This window comes from Balaenoptera borealis (assembly GCF_965194805.1).
Source record: "Balaenoptera borealis genome assembly, chromosome: 8".
Lineage (NCBI taxonomy): Eukaryota > Metazoa > Chordata > Mammalia > Artiodactyla > Balaenopteridae > Balaenoptera > Balaenoptera borealis.
In genome coordinates, this window is record NC_138865.1 from 7,881,291 (window position 1) to 7,898,678 (window position 17,388).

Below are 17,388 nucleotides of genomic sequence, written 5' to 3' on the forward strand. Positions count from 1 at the left end.
GCAGGAGGTAGTGAATACGAACCCCTACTACCGAGTGACTGGCCTGGGCTGAGGGGCAGGGCACTGGAGAAGATATTCTGGAGGCAGCCGTGCAGGGCGGCGTGTTGGGGAAAAGGTAGGTGGGCGGGGGGTGGGGTCCTGCAGTCACAGGGACGGTGTCCGGGACACTTACTCCTTCAGGATCTGCAGCTTCTCCCCCTTCAGCATCTGCAGGTCCCGGTCGTTCATGGCTTTGTAGTCATACAGGGCCACCACGAAGTGTTCCTCTAGGATGAACAGGGAAGAGATGGTCACTGACTTGGGCTGCTAGAGCGATGGTAGGGGCTGGAAAAATCCCGAAGATCTAGGGAGATCGGCTGTGTGGACCTGAGGGCCGCAGACCCATGTCTGGGAACCATCCCTTATCACTTCGGAGGCCATGACCCTCCCCTCTCTTCCCCTTCTCCCCCTGCCCTCCCTGCCTCTGTTCCAAGGGGAGTAGTGGTCTCGGAACGTAGCAGCTGTAACTTGGACCTGTAACGGTACCCAGGGCCCTGTCACGGTACCCAGACGAGCTGCTGGTCCCTGGAACGGAGCGGGCTCCGGAGCTTGGCTTAGCGTCTTCCCAATGACCACTGCTTTTCTGCACAGCTCGGGGGGGCCAAGACCCCCCGCCCCGGAAAAGGTCACCTGGAGACCACTTAGCGTCCCCAGAAGTAGATGACTCAGCTTTGTCCCCAAAGTGTGGCTGTTCACCTCCCCTCGGCGGGAAGGGGGGCTGGAATAGATGACACAGGCCTCCTCCGGTTCTGAGATTCAAGTTCTCGTGCCAAAGGCAGTTGGTTTTACTTCTTTCTCCTGGGCTTCCTTCCTGGAGATGCGAAGCCCCTGGCAGGAAGTAAGGATCCCTCCTAACGGTAATTGACTGTGATCCTCCGCAGGATAAGAAACACCAGGCACCAGGCGAGGCCACTAACTGGATTCCAGCTCTTGACTGACAGACTCTGAGCTCCTTCGCGGAGGGGCCCCATCGTAATTAGTTTTGCATCCTCCGCAGTCCTGGGGCAGAGCCGGGCTCTGGCTTGTTTGTTCAGTGCAGCCGTGCGAGTGCTCTAATGCCCGAGGCCTCCCGGTGCTGGATGCAGGTGTGTTATGAGGATGCTGGCGCAGAGCTCTCCCGGAAGCCCCATCCTGTGAGCCCCCTGCCCAGGCCTCAACCCCCGACCCCAGAGGGCCGAGGTCATTCATTATGTCACCTCCACAGTCCGGCCCATCAGAGTGGAAGTGGAGACCGGGGGTGGTTAGAAGGCCGGCAGGGGGCCTTTGAAAACGGGCTGGGAAACTAGATATGGGAAACTCCATATGCAACAGAGCAAAGGCTGGGACGCAGAGCCATTGACCTTCGCCCTTGGAGGTTGGGAGCTAGAATTTTTGAAAGCCTGGGTTTGACGATGCTGTTTGTATTTGCTGTAACTCTTTTGGTGCTCATTGGTAGTTTGTAAAGTCTTTAAAAAAAAAAAAAGCCTACCCAGGCTCAGGTACACTAAATGAGCTGGTGCTTGGCTCCTGGAGAGACACCCCCCAAGGGCAGGTGAAGCCTAGGGCACCTCCCTCAGCCTCCCCCCAGGCCTTCTCCTCTCCGACCCTCGAGGGCCCGTCTTCCCCAGGAAGCCGCTCCCACCTCGGCCCCTGTTCCAACTGCACGAAGCCGGGGCCCGGAGGATGTGGCCAGGGGAGCCTCAGCTGCCGAAGCGGCCCCTTCCTACCTTGGTCCGGGTGCGTGGTGCCAGGAGCGGGGGGAGCCAGGTGGTTAAACACGATCTAGAGTGGAAATGCACGCGCTCTGTGTTAGGTCACGGCCCCGAGGCCTGGGCAGGGCAGGAGGGGTGAGACTGCTGGGTGCCAGCTGGAGGGTCTGGGGGAGCCTCTCTGCTGGCCCAGGAGGCTGCACAGGTAAATTCTACACATGCTGCCTCAAGCCCCAGGTGCCAGCGCCACCTCCCACAGGCCGGGACCACCTGCCCAACCACACACGCGGCTGGAGGAGGGGTACATGGGAATGCCCCAACTTCATAAGAGGCAGCTGTGGAACTGTGAGGGGAAGCCGTATCACCCGGGTTAAAATCCTGGTTCTTCTTTAAAAGACGAAATTGCAAAAGAGTATTTGCTCTCAAGGGAAATTATTTTAAAAGCATATTTCCCTCAAACTCAACAGATGTATTCCCAGGTATGTACCCTGTAGAGAAACCTTTGTACTGGAATGCTCCCAGAAAAAAAATTTAAAAAATAAAAATCGTTGAAGTTTGGTCACCCTTTGACCAAAGATAGACGAATAGACAAACTGGAGCGAGTTATGCAACGAAACCCGGGGCGAGTTCGTGGCCACAGCATCAGGCATCCACGTGGGTAAAACCCACAAATGTAACGGAGATCCAAAACCCACGCCTCGGACGAATACGTGCTGTCTGATTCAAATGATTTAAAGTTCACAACGGGTAAAATCAAACTGAAGAGTGTTTAGAAACACATACATATGTGATCACACCGAAAAAGCTAAGCTAAGGAATGATAAACACCCTCAGGATAGTGGGGCCTGGGGTGACGAGGATAGGCTGGGGGCAGCAGACAGTCTCAACCGGTCACCTTCTACTTCTGAAGATGATGGGGCTCTTCATTTTGCTCTTTTTTCAACTTGACATATGTGTTACAAATTTTTTTTTTTTTTTTGGCCACGCAGCATGTGGGATTCCCCCACCAGGGATCGAACCCGTGGCCCCTGCATTGGGAGGACGGAGTCTTAACCACTGGGACCGCCAGGGAAGTCCCCAAATATTCTTTTTGTATTCCATATTTATTGAACACAATTTTGAAGTAGCATTTTGCAAAATGGCATGTATAGCGTGGTTCCACTGACAATATAAACATGTAATATAAATAACCCACAGATAAGGGGTCTGGAGGCAGGAGCTCTGAAGTGCTAACTCCAGGTATCATTGGGCAGTGGAATAATGAGTATTTATAATTTTTTTCCATAATTAATAGATATGACGTGACTTTTAAAAAAGTTTAAAACTTTCCAGGCTCTACTACTTATTAGCATATAACGAACACAGTCGAAGTCGGCGTTTTCCCAGTCGATCATTCATTCATTCAACAAACATTTCATTGCTACCTGCCAAGCCCTGCACTAAATTGGGACATGGATAGATAAGATTTCTCTAAGAAACAGGATTGGCAATCCCCCCTCCCCTCCCCATCAGGTCACTGTCAGAATAAAGCAATGGCCAGTCAAATGCACTGGTGAGGGTTGGGGGACCCAGGCATGACTCCCAACTGCCCCAAACCAAAAGGGGGTAGGTGGCCGGGCGGGGGAGACACGAACATCATTATCTAAAAGTGTCTCTTTGGGAATGCTACCGTCAAAGGCTGCCAACCGCTTTGTGAACAGACCAGAGCTGCATGATAGGCCCATGAGAACTTGAGGGCCTGCTGCGGGGGAGAGGGCCCCCCCAGTCCTAGGCTGCCTTATCCCGGGATGGCAAGCTGCTTGGAATGCCAGCAGCAGTGCCACGAAAGGGGACAATGACCATCAGGAGCTTCTGGGCAGGGGGTGGGGGCAGCAGATGTTGCTGAATGCCCCAGACCCCCCCTCACCCCACCCTTTCTTCAAGTTGACATTTTTGATATCCTTTCCTCTTCAAGGCTGCCCGTGTGCATTGAAAACTGGCTAAGAATTACCAGGAGCCCCCTAGGCCCGGTCCTGTGCCTTGCACACCTGCCTATGGTCACGTCCCCATCAGAAAGGCATTCTTACTGTACCCATTTTACAGATGCGGACACTGAGGCACAGAGGAGTTAAGTAACCTACCTGGAAGCACACCACTCATAGATTTAAGCTCGGCAATCTGGCTGCTAAGCTTGGTACTATGCCACCACTGTGACGTGGGTCGTGGTGGCAGTGGGAGGGGCCTACTTGTTGGAGCCCTGCGTTGTCTAGAGATGGCGCTGGTGCTGGCTGGAGACGAGCAGCAGCCCCCGAGCCGCGCGGGGGGTCTCCATGCACCCCTCTCCCACCCCCTCCAGCTGCGCACAGCAGTCACTCACCAGGGGCGGCAGTGGTGGGGCCTCTTTGCCCTGGGTGCCGGCCTTCACGGGGCTCCATCTGCCCTTTCCCTTCTCCTTGACCTGCCTTTTGCTGCTCACCACTCCCATCCTGTCGGAGAGCACACAGCAGATTGGCGATGTGAGTAGGTTTTCAGAGCCTCTGTACACAAGAGCGTCCCCAAACCCCTTCCGGTTGCCGATTAGAAAGGTGGGGAAGCAGGGGGGCAGTGAAGGTCAAAGTCAGAACATGGGGTCAGAAGTGGGTTGGGTGGGCTAAGCTTGCCTCCATCTTTTTTCCCAGAGCAGGAAGAAGTGGCCTAGAGAGGAGAGACTCCTGGGTTTAGGACACAGAGATGGTCTGGCCTGAGGAAACTTCCAGAAACCGCCAGGGTGGATCCCAGGCCCCTGGGGGTAGGAGCCTTGCCGTCTAGAAAGAGGCTGACCAACGTGTCTGGTGGTCTGGGTTTCAGTCTTCCCTTGGGAAAGTCACATTCCCTCTCTTGGCCCATGTTAGAACATTCTGAGGTTCTTTCCAGCTCAGGTTTTCAGGTGAGATGCTGTAATTTAGGTCACAAAGACAGTACAGGCATCTAATGCCAACTTTTCAATAATATCGGGGAATCTTCTTTAGGGGTGAGTGAAATATGATCAAGATTTTTCTTGGGTAAAGAATCTTCAAATGACAGATGTGAGAAAGACCCCGGGGACCATGGCCAAGAGCACCACCACTTCACCACCAGCCCCATTCCAGGAGCGGCTGTTCAAGGAGAGCTTACTCTTGACCAAGAACTTCACCTATCTTGTATCATCCTTTCAAGTCTCTAAAATAAGGGTAAGTAGGAGGTCTGAGATGTTAAGTAGCTGGTTCCCAGTCAAACAGTTAACCAATGCAGAGCCAACTCTGGAGCCCTGGCTGACACTTATCCACATTTTGCGTAATGAATTATGGGGTTGTACCAGGAAGGGCTGCTGAATTTTATCAGGTGACTATTTAATATCTATTTATATGATAATTTTTCTTCTTTGATTTGTTGATGTAATGAATTATGTTGATCAGTTTTCTGCTACTGAAACATCCTTGCATTCTGGAATAAAAGCTATTTCGTTACAGTGCCTTAGTCTTTTTGATACACGGATGGATCCTATTTGCTAATATTTTATTTTGAATGAAAATCTGTATTCCCGAGTGTGATTCGTCTATAAGGAATTAACATTAAGATGATTCTGGCTTCATAACATACCGGGGATCTCTTCGTCTTTCTTCCTATGATCTTGAATCGTTTAACAACATTGGGGCTATCTGTTCCTTAAAGACTACGTGGAACTCAGCTGGTAAGTCATCTGTTCCTGGGACCCTTTTAAATAGTAGATCTCTAAATAAATTTCCAGTTTCTTCCACAGGAATTTGTTGCCACTTTTCCTCCTTCTTGCACCACTTTGATAATTTATAAGATTTATAGGACATCTTTGATTTCCTCTCCATTTCTAATTTACCATGAAGTTTTTTTTTTTTTTTTTAAATTTATTTATTTTTGGCTGTGCTGGGTCTTCGTTTCTGTGCGAGGGCTTTCTATAGTTGCGGCAAGCAGGGGCCACTCTTCATCACGGTGCGCGGGCCTCTCACTATCGCGGCCTCTCTTGTTGCGGAGCACAGGCTCCAGACGCACAGGCTCAGTAGTTGTGGCTCACGGGCCTAGTTGCTCCGCGGCATGTGGGATCTTCCCAGACCAGGGCTCGAACCTGTGTCCCCTGCATTGGCAGGCAGATTCTCAACCGCTGCACCACCAGGGAAGCCCAACCATGAAGTTTTACATCGTATTGTTTTGTAATTATTTTCATCTCTTCTCTTTCTTGATTATGACTTATTTGTTGTTCCCAATATAAATTAAATGTACTTTCAATAATGACAACTTTTAATTGGATAACATTATCTGAAGGTTTCTATGACCAAATAAAGTCTCACCCTAGCTTTAAAATTATGAAAAAGGAGAGTAAAATCAAACCAGCATGAAAGTGGAATAGGAATAGACATATCATCAGTGACGCATAATAATAAGAATGCAAACAGATTCCAGTACATATGGAAACTGCATATATGAAAACAATGGCATTTTAATTCAGTGGAGAACTGAGGGTTTATTTTAATAAAAGGTATTGGGGAAATCACTATCTACCTAGAACAAAATACAATTGGATGCCAATCTCACACCATATTAAAAAAATAAATTCCAGGTGTATTAAAACAATATATTAAAAATTTAAAAATTTTAATTGGAAGAAAATTTAGGAGACTATACATATGACCCAGAGCTTGGAGATAACAATTAACAAAGATGGAATAGCTAGAAGCTGAGAGAGGACAAAAAGACATATTCATAACAAAAGGACAGATTCATATATGTTAAAGGTACTACACAGTAAAAGAAACCATCATGAAGATAAGCAATAGATTGGGGAAAAGATTTGCAAAGCATACGGCAAACAAATGTCCACATATAATATACACAGAGCTCATGAAATTTGGCAAGACGTATGGGTTTAGCATATAATCTACTCGATAGAAAAATGAGTAAAAATTATAAATAGACACTCCATCCAACACAAATCCAAATCACTAAATAGGCATGTGAAAAATGTTGAAATTACTTACCAATTGGAAAATGCAAATCAAAGTAACAAGAAAACAGTACGTTGCATCAGTAAGATAGGGAAATATATAAAAGGAATGGTAATACCAATTGTTGATGGTAAAGAAAGGGAAAATTGTGTTTTCTTGTTTTCTACATTTCTGGTACAAAAGTATTTATTATTGTTATTTCATCCGTTCTTTCCCACTCCATTTCTAAGATGAAACCTCTGTGAGGTCTGGGATCTTTGCATTATACATTGTTAATCCAAATTGCTAAAACAGTGCCTGGCACAGAGTAAGTGCTTAATAAATATTGAATAAATAAAATATGAAATATTGCCAAACTTTTAGAAAGCAATCTCTCAAGTTCTATTAAAATGAAAAACTACACATATCTTTCGATTTACAATCCCACTTCCAAGAATCTCACTGCGTACCAAGACATCTTTATATAGGAATATATGAGATACAAACACATTTATTGCCGCAATAGTTGTAGCAACAAAAAACAAAACAAAAGAAACTTTGTAACTGCTCACCAACTGGGGAATTGTTGAGTAAATCTGCACTTTAAAAGTCTCTAAAATATTATTCATCTATCAAAAAGAACATGTTAGATCTTTACCAGCGAGGCTAAGAGGAATTGCTACAACATGTAGTTAGGTGAGAAAAGCCGGATGTGAAGAAGTGGGTGAGGTTGTCCCATATTCGGAAAAACCAAAGAATGAGACAAGAAACCCCTATGTAGGCACATGCACGTGTTTTTATGTTACATGGAAATAGGTTTGGGAGGATAAACACGAAGGTTTAGGTTTGGTGATTGGTGGAGGAGGTAGAGACAGAAGGGGAGGCAGAGACAGAAAGGGAGGAAGCACGCCCACACCCAACAGAAAAAAAAGCAAATTTTAAAAAGTGCGTGTGTGGGCGTTAATGCAAAGCAGGACTCCAAAAAGATATTTCCTAAAATGTTAATATTGTTTATCTCAAGTAATGAGACCTCGTGCGACTTTTACCTTCTTTCTTATGATTTTATATATTCCTTGAATCCTTTAACAGGAAGCATAATCTTATTGGTACAAGCAGAAAATGAAAAGAGACGTGAATGACTTGCCGGGGACCAGAGCGGGCGTAAGCTCTGGACCCGGGTCAGCCCCAGCTCTGGAGAACGGCTGCCTGGGCCTCAGGCCTTTCCTCCCTCTCCCAGCCTCCTGGCGCAATGAAGCGTCAGAGGGCAGCAGCTTCTAGAGTTTTCCCGACTTGGACACCTGCTTCTGCACCTGCCCGAATGACCAACCCTATCTGGTCAACCATACTGCCACCAATTTTAAACTTCCTGGGCAGACCTTTATGTCCACTTAGATAGCAGAACTGAACATCTACATAACTTGACAGGAAGTAAAATTCCTCAGATTAAATCACCACTACTTACACTTCCTCGTCCTTCGACTCCTTAGCAGTGTGTATGCAGATGCTTTTCCATGGGTTTTATAAACACATCGGTTCTCTAGGGTCCCTCCACCCCAGAGGCTCTGACCGGAGCCTGAGTTACCCAGGAAGCCATGTGACAAGCAGAGCTGTGTCCCCGTGCTCGGGCTGCCACCCCACTGTGATATTTTAGCAGTTTCAGGCTGGGTGGAGCCAGGAAACAAACGCAGAGTCCACGCAGAAGCCCAAGGCAACACGTGCGGCTCCCTGGGGGTTCAGGGGGCTTTGCCGCACTTAGAGGGCACCGGCCTCCTCCCAGCGGTGAAGGATGGATGGGAGAAGGATGTGAGTTGTGTGTGTGAGAGAGAGAGAGAGAGAGTGCACACACGTGCACCTGCGTGTGTCTGTGAGTGCATGACAGAGCAAGCATGTGAATGCACCCGTGTGTGTGCTTGTGTGTGTGTGTGTGTGTGTGTGGTGTAGTGCAGGGGGTAGGGGTTAGAAAGAGGAGGGGATTGTGGGGGAGGGGACCTCTGCTTGCTTATTTGAAATGAATTAGACGCCCCTGCCGACCTTGACCAGAGCAGGGAGATCAATGTAGGCCCCAGGGGAGATGCTTAAAACGTGAAACACAGCCTCAGCCTGGCAGGGGATGTGGCAGAGGCAGTAACTAAAAATAGAGAAACTGGAAACCCTTTATTTACAGTGGCCAGCATTTCACAGGTTGAAAGCACTTGACATATATGATTCATTCAATATTCATGTAGCATCCATAGGGTGGTTACAATTACAGTAAGTCCCCTACACACGAACGAGTCCCTTTCCGAGAGGGCTGTCATAAGTCCAAAACAGCCTAGGTACCCAACTAACACAGTCGGCTATATAGTACTCTACTGTAATAGGTACATAATACTTTTCACACAAATAATACATAAAAAACAAACACAAAAAATAAACATTTAAAATCTTACAGTACAGTACCTTGAAAAGTCCAGTAGTACAGTACAACAGCTGGCATACAGGGGCACGTTCGCATCTTTGAAAGTTCGCAGCTTGACGGTTCGTATGTAGGGGACTTACTGTATTCTCATTTCACAGCTGAGGATGGAGTGGCGAGGTGGCTTGTTAAGGTCACACTGAAGGTGGCAGAGCCAGGTGCTGGAGGGGGTTCTCAGCCCCCACGCTGCCCCCGACCTCCCTGCCCAAAGCAGGTACATGGGTGCCCTGCCTGGGGTTCCATCCCCTGGGCCCACAGCTCAGGTTCAGACGCACAGTCCTCTCCTCTGTGCAGGCTGCACTTGCCTCCAAAGCCCTCCTGCCCGGAGGAAAAACCTCCTGGGAGCCGCTGGACAGGGGGGAGGTCTGGAATTCCAGGCAGAGCCTTGTACAGCCGGCTCCCTCCTCCCTGGTTCTGGGGGGCGTGGGTGGTCCAAGCAAGCTGGGCTCAAAAGCAAGCCACGAATTGACTGCGTGAACCTGGGCAAATCACCTCATCACCTAGGCTCAGTCTCCGGACCTATAAAATTGGGAAGTATGAAACTACTCCTCGTTTTCATACATAAAGACTTCCTGAGAAAACATACTCAAAGGTGAATGCCGAAAAAAGCCAAACAATGGACTTTCCTGCCTGGGGCAGTTCTGTTTCTGTGGAATTAAACCAGGTTTCAGTGCACTTTTCTGCTTGCGATGCCCTATCGGTGCGTTTCCTTCATCCTGATCCTGGCTTTATGGAATGCCATAATTTTAGCATGTTTTTAAACAAAAACTAATAACGTGTCAATTATGTCTTGCCTATTTGGCAAATCTTTGTCTATTTTTAGCCTTTCACAGATGCCTTTTAATTATGCACTTACCCATGATTACAGGCGTAATTCCAATGACTACTTGTGTAAGATTAGGGGGCAAATGCACCAAATCATTAAAACAGTTGTGCAAACGCTATTACCCAGATGAAAATGGTTGTCCTGCCAAGACTGAGCTGTTGGGAGGCGGGTGGCAGTTCATTCACCAGCTGACGTGCTCAAGTCTGAATTCAACACGAGGAAAATGTTTGGGGATGTTGACATAATGCACAACTACATAGGTTTTATAGAGTTCAAGGACCAACAGCCTGTACATAAATCACATGGTTGTCATGCGGCCCAAACAAGATGAGGGTCAGAAAGGAATGAGAGCAGAGAGGGTGCTAAATAAATTCTAACTGGAGGACGAACTGGGTGACAGAGGAGAGTTTCATGGTGCCCTAAGCTGCCACTGGGGTCCTTCGGGATTTCCTAACCTTTCCTTTGGGGGTGAGAGCCTGGGTGGTGGTGGAGATGGTAGGTGGGGGACAGAGGCCACCGTGGATGGCGGGCTGTCGTGTGGCCCCGGGAAGTGTTGATGGCTCTGAGTCCCTCCACCTGAACTGGCTGCTCCAGAAACAGGTTATTTGAGAGGCAGGAGGATGATTTGGTGGGAAAAATCTTCTGCATGAAATCAACCCTGGAATGCACACGGTTGCATGACAGAAAAATCAGTTTGACTCTGGTTTACTTTCTTTAATTTAATTTTTTTAATTGAGATATAGTTAATTTACAATGTTGCGACTCTGGTTTATTCTTTTAAATAGCAGGTACTGTCATGTGTCAAGCGGTCCCCCTGTGCCAGATACTGAGCCAGATGCCCCATGAACACTGTCCTGTTTGAGAGAGACCACGGAGCACCGTTGACACGAATGCTGAGGTCTGAATCCTGGTTTCGCTACTTTTGACCTGTGTGTCCTTGGGTAAGTTGCTTAACATTTCTGTCTCTTAGTCTCCAGATAGTAACAGTTCCTGCTCCCAGAGTGTGGTAAGGATTAGATTAGTTATTACATGCTACTGGCACATCTTAGAACAGTGCCTGGCCCATAGTGTTTAATAAATATTTTACTATCATTCCACATATACAAATAATCAACCATAATATTTCCTTTAGTAACCGTGAGACAGGCAGTGCTACCTTCTTTCTACAGACGAGACGGACTTGAGACTTGAAGCCAAGGCAAGCTAGTAAGCTGTGCAGCCAGCCTTACGCCCACCTCTGACTGGTTCCTAAGTCTGGGATCTGGAAACATTGCCATGTTATTAGCCGAAAGCTCTACCCTCTGACTTAACCTGCCAGACATGGGTGGGCAGCTTCAAGTTGGAACAGGTAAGCCTATGTGCAGACCCAGGGCCCATCCTGGGCGTTGGGCGTCGTGATGAGACGCCAGCCTCTCATTGGCGAGTTCCTTCTGCCCTCGTGGAACATTTGCCTACTTCCAAGCATTCCAAGGCCTGCCCCCCACGAATCCACTAGTGCAATGGCCATTTCCTAGATGAGAAGAGTACAGTGATGGGCCTATGACTCTGAACTAAAGAAGAGGCCAAAGAACTTGAATTGAAACTTATTGTTCGAGTCTCAAGTTCAGGATAACTCAACTTGAATGAGGCTACATCGCCTTTGCCCATATCGCTCCCCCCAACATGTGATCATGAAACAGCTGCAGTGTTGGCTCTTAGAAACTATATTCTTGTGTTCATTCAGTCACTGTCAACCGTGTACTGTGTCAGACACAGTGAAGAGATGAAACAAGGAAGGCGTCCGTTCTCGGGGGACGATAAGAGGTGAGACATACACTCAAGTCACAACAAGCAGGGTAGGCAGATGACATACAGAAGAGAGGTCTTGTGAGCTCAGCAAGAAGAACTCACTTCCACCTGGAAGAAAACACTAGCTAGTCCTTAACGGATGGCTCAGATATCACTTTTTTAGATTAAAATTATTTTTAATGAAAACTTTCTAAATATAAAAATAAAGAGTATAATGAACACCTCCACACTCATCCCCCTAGATTCACCAATTATCTTTAGAAATTGTTTTCCTGATTGAAGTACTTTAGGTATTTTAAGACAAGTCATTTTATAAATAAAGGATTGAAACTTTGAAATGAAATGAAACTCATGGCTTGAAACATGCCACGCCACCTCCACATACTCTGCACGTGTCTTTAAAACATGGAGACATTTTCTCACATAACCTCGATGTCATTATCACACCTAACGAAATGAGCAATAATTCTGCGGTTTTATGTAACATCCAATCCATAATCAATTTCCCCAGTTGCCTCAAAAATGGCTTCTTGCTGTTGGTTTGTCCTACCCAGGATTCAAACAAGCTTCACACATTATATGGGATGGTTGAGTCTCTCTCCAGTCATCTTTACCGGAACTGCCCCCCAGCCCCTGCTTAGGTTTGCTTCATGCCACTGAGTTATCAAATCCAGAGTGGTGGTCCCATGGAATGTTCTACCTGCTGGAGTTTGCATCCTCGAGATGGCTCACAACTGCTCCTCTATCTCCCTCTTTCTCATACATAGAACTAACTCTGCAGGACCCACTGCATTCAGGTTCATCTTTTCCTGGTAGGGATGCCTTATGGGGGTGACATGTGCTCTGTGTCACAACCTATCTGGAGGCCCAACTGTCCAGCGGCACCGCTTCAGTGATGCTAAGATAGATCTGGGTCCAGGTGATGCTGGTTTGATCCTTCCATTGATCAGCTCCTCATCAACATTTCAGCGAATGGTTCCATGAGGGGTCACTAAATACTGACGTGCTAATTCCAGCATTCCTTCCACACTTGTTAGTTGGGAGTTGAGAGAATCAAGGATGAGAACGAGAGAACACCAGGAAAAAATGCCGTGCATAATTCCACCAGGGTTGGGTAGTATCTGCATATAGAGAAATGGTGCTTTCCCAAAGACATCGACGCAAGAACCTAGTTCAGAAAACAGAGTTTTTCCACTGGCTGGATTCTAATGCTAGAATTAGTTCAAGAAACCACAGTTAACACCTTGTGCGATATTTTCAATACTAGTAGAATATTTGCCCAGTGTTGGCATAGGACCCACTGCAGAGTTGTAACTCCTGCCTGAGTATGTCAGGGCCACCAGGCGAGCTAGCAGTGGACTTGGACTTGTGTGTTCCCTTGGTCAAAGTGGTCGCCAACTTAGGCCCAGTGAAGAGGAGACACACATATGGCTATTTCAATTTTGTAAACTGAAAATATTTCTGCAGTGGAAATTCACTCCCCGCAATGGTAAAGTTGATCAAAATGATTTTCAGGTGGTAAAACGTTTGAGGGTGCTGAGCGAAACTTCAGGAAGGAAGACAACCTTCTTGTGACAATGTGTTAAGTAAAATATAGACACATGCTTACCGTGTCACCGACATTTGATTCTGCTGACATAGGCAAGCTTGAAATTTGTTAGGCAATTAGGCGGAAAATGGCACCATGATGATATTTAAATTCTTCTGATAATTACTAGCTTGTGAATAAAATTCTTTTATTGGGAGACACCACGTACATTTATACTAAAAAAAAAAAAAAAACCACGGGCTTCCCTGGTGGCGCAGTGGTTAAGAATCCGCCTGCCAATGCAGAGGACACGGGTTCAAGTCCTGGTCAGGGAAGATCCCACATGTCGCAGAGTAACTAAGCCCATGCGCCACAACTACTGAGCCCATGTGCCGCAATTACTGAAGCCCGCACGCCTAGAGCCCGTGTGTTGCAACAAGAGAAGCCACCGCAATGAGAAGCCAGTGCACTGCAACAAAGACCAGCCCCTGCTCACCACAGCTAGAGAAAGCCCGTGCTCAGCAACAAAGGTCAAATGCAGCCAAAAATAAATAAAAATAAAATAAATCAAAAAAACAAAAAACACACAGTAGTGATAAGTAAAACGTGCTACCGATATGTTGAAACCTACAAACAAAAAAACTACTGGTGTATTTAGTACTGATGGGACCGTGGACCTTAATCTACTTTTAAGTTTCAATTTTTTTTGCACTGATTTTATTAAAAAATTAAATCATGAGTTCGCTTCCTAATGGAGTCAGTTATGATTCGTTAGCACAGCAGTTCCTAAGCTTGAATTATCAAAGCTGGGAGTTTGCAGCCAGTTTGGGGCCCAGTCCCAGCAGTTCTGACACGTAGGTCCGGCCTGGAGCCCCAGGATCTGCATTTTTAATTACTGCCCTGACCACGCTGATGCAGACAGGTTCATCAACCCCACTTCACGAAGACCCTTTCTTTCATTTGGCTGCATTTCTGGAGTATTACTTGCAAAAAGGATTAAAAGATAGTCCTGAAGACCTTGGGTATTTCTTCATATGAGTCCCTCGTAAATAATGCTTGTAGTTTTCCTGCCTGTGATCCTCTTGTCTTTAAAAGGAATGATTCTTTTTGTCCTCCATACACGTGTCCCTTACATATTAATATATTTCTACATAGTTTTTTTGACATGGGGAAAATCACTTCCCTTTCTATGACAGCAACCAGCATTGCTTTGATACTTGGCAGTTTGCAAAGCATTTTCACACATGTATCTCAGGAGCCTCAAAACGACCCTGTGAGCTGAAGAGAAACCTCATCCTCGTCCTCAGGAGGCTGAACATGGAAGTGAAGAAACAGAAGAAACTGAACAGGGATTTGTGTCACGTCTCTGACGTGAAGCCTTGTTCTCTCAAGCTGAGGCTCACAGGTGTCCTCCCAGATGCGTGTCTGTTCACGACCTGAATTGCTTTCAAAGGCACTATCCAACATCAGTCCTTTTGAGCCGCCTCTCCAATGTTTATTATGCACAACTCAGAGGTGGAATTTGTAAACAGAAGGGAGGCTTGTGCAGAGAAGCACCTCTACCAGGCTTGAGGGGGCGGGGAGACATTCGGACTGAAAAAGCTGGCTCTATTTAACGTTTGCAAACAGGAAATTGGAAAAGGTTAAAGACAGAAAGAAAAGAAAAGAATAAAAAAAGGTCTTAGGTCCCTGACATTTTTTGGGTTAACTGTAATTATTGTGAGGGTCTACAGACATGGATGTCCAGCTAGAGGCACAGAGATCTAAAATTAACTTATAAAACTCTTTGTTGTAGGATTTGCCTATCACATGGGAGCATGAATACTAATGATTGCTAGCACTGGGCCTAGTATTCCTTCCTACTCAAGGCTGGACACTCTGCCATGTGCTTTACATATAGTATATCTAGATCTGACAGTAGACGTACTCCTTCCCGTTTTATAGATGAAGAAACTGAGGCTCAGTGAGGTCTAAAGACTTGATCAAGACTGCACACTGAGTCAGAGACTAATATTTAAAAACCAGTTCTCTGGCTTCGAAATCTGGCTGCATCTACTGTGTTCCAAAGTATGTGAAGTAATGAAAATGAAACACCTGTGATGACATCTGTGAAAAACATGAAAATGATTAGAAGATTATGTATAAGTAATAAGTGATAAACAAGTAAAAGTAGATTATGGTAGGATTTTAGAACAGGATGCAGGTCTTAGAGATTGTAGACATAGCAGCAATAGAAAAAGAAACTAAAGTGAAGTGCTCTCAATAAATAAAGAGAAATAAAAACTAGAAAAAGAACAGGGCACAGCGACCTGTGAGACAACTGACCACATTAAGTGGTCAAAAAACACGTAATTGGATTATCACAAAAGGGATGGAAGAGAAAAAAATTTGAAGAAATGAAAGATGGAAATTCCAAATTTGATGAAAACTATAAACCCAAGGATTCAAGAAAGTCACTCAACCTCATGTATGAAGAAAACCACATCAAGTTACATCATGATCAAATTGCTGAAAACTAGTGATAAAGAAAAAATCCTAAAAGCTGCTAAAAAAGATACATTATAGTTCTAGAAAGAAATCATAGGGGAAAATCTTTGTGATCTTGGCTTAGGCAAAAAAAAATCTCTTAGAACATAAAAACATGTACTATGAAAGAAAAAATTGATAAATTAGACTTTTCCAAAGTTAAAAATTTCTGCACTTTAAAAGACACTATTAAAGAAATGAATACACATGAAACCACACACAGGGGAAAATGTTTGAAAAACATATATCTGATATGAGAATATATAAATAATTTTTTCAATGCAATAAAAGAAGGCAAACATTCAACTTAACAAATACTTGAATAAAGAAGATACTATATGATTGGCAAACAAGCACATGAAAAGGCGCTCAACATTATCAATCATTAGAGAAATGGCAATTAAAATCACCATGAGATACCCCTACACACCCGCCAGAATGGCTACGATTAAAAGACCGATCATAGCAGATGTTGGCAAGGATTGGGGGACACTGCAACTCTCATACAATGTTGACGGCAAAATGAAATGGAACAGAAACTTGGGAAAACAGTTTGGGATATTCTGGTTATTCTATGATCCAGAGATTTCACTTCTAGTTATTTATCAAAGAGCAATGAAAACAACTGACACAAAGACTTGTGCACATACATTCATAGCAGCTTTACTCATTAGCTCCCAACTGGAAACAACCAAAAGGTCCATTAACTGATGAATGGATTTCAAAAATGCAGTTGTAATTGACCACAATATCTGTAACAACATGTGAATCTCAAGCACACAGTGCTAAGTGAAAGAAACAAAACACAAAGAATATATACTGTTTGATTCCATACACAGTCCTCTTTCATTATCCATGGGGGGATTGATTCCAAGAGCGCCCATGTTTACCAAAATCCCCCTGTTCTCAAGTCCCATAGTCCGCCCTTTGTATTTACAGGTTTTGTATCTGCGGATTCAACCAACCGCAGATGAAAATTTCGATAGAGAAGAGAGGGTACAGGTGGAAGGCAGGTAAGGAAGGGCTTCTGCATCTTTCATAGTGGGAATCAATATAATTAGCCCAGAGATATATTTAAAATCAGGCACTGGTATTCTCTAAAGTTGTAAAGATAACAAAAAGGAGATTTAAAAACAAAAACTGTTATCATCGCTTATTTCTGGGTTGGGGGCAGTAAGGGCAAACTTTTAATTTTCAGTTTAGACCCTTTGGAGCTTTCCACATTTTAAAAACAATATTCATGAATAACTTATACAATGATAAAATCCAGTTCAGTAAATGAGTGGGTAGACATATTAGTAAAAGAATAAAAGATCTAACTGACCAAAAGTGCCTGGAATACATTATTGTTAAGTGAAAGAGTTTATTGCAGAATACTTTGTATAAAATAATTGTGGAAAAGAAAAAAAAGGGAGTGTATAAATATATTTGCAAATGAAAAGAAAATGTCTGAAAGCCCTTGGTATAAATGAAACTGCTAACAGGGCAGCTTCTGGAGAGTGAAATTTACAAGCAAAAAGATGTTACATTTTTGCTTTACATACCTCTGTGTGGTTTGGATTAAACACAGAACGATATGCTTAAAT

At 45.1% G+C, this 17,388-nt stretch overlaps 1 protein-coding gene across 3 annotated transcripts in view; it reads right to left on the bottom strand.

The window, feature by feature from the left end:
* The window catches only part of BLK (BLK proto-oncogene, Src family tyrosine kinase), a 76,752-nt gene that overhangs the window by 15,117 nt on the left and 44,247 nt on the right, over positions 1-17,388 (bottom strand). For all 3 annotated transcript variants that reach the window (XM_082403576.1, XM_082403574.1, XM_082403575.1), the window contains exons 2-4: positions 4,084-4,192; positions 1,746-1,800; positions 173-266 (exon numbers count right to left, since the gene is read on the bottom strand). In XM_082403576.1, coding sequence (XP_082259702.1) covers positions 173-266; positions 1,746-1,800; positions 4,084-4,191 — 257 coding nt within the window. In that variant the 5' untranslated portion in view covers position 4,192. The remainder of the gene's footprint in view (positions 1-172; positions 267-1,745; positions 1,801-4,083; positions 4,193-17,388) is intronic.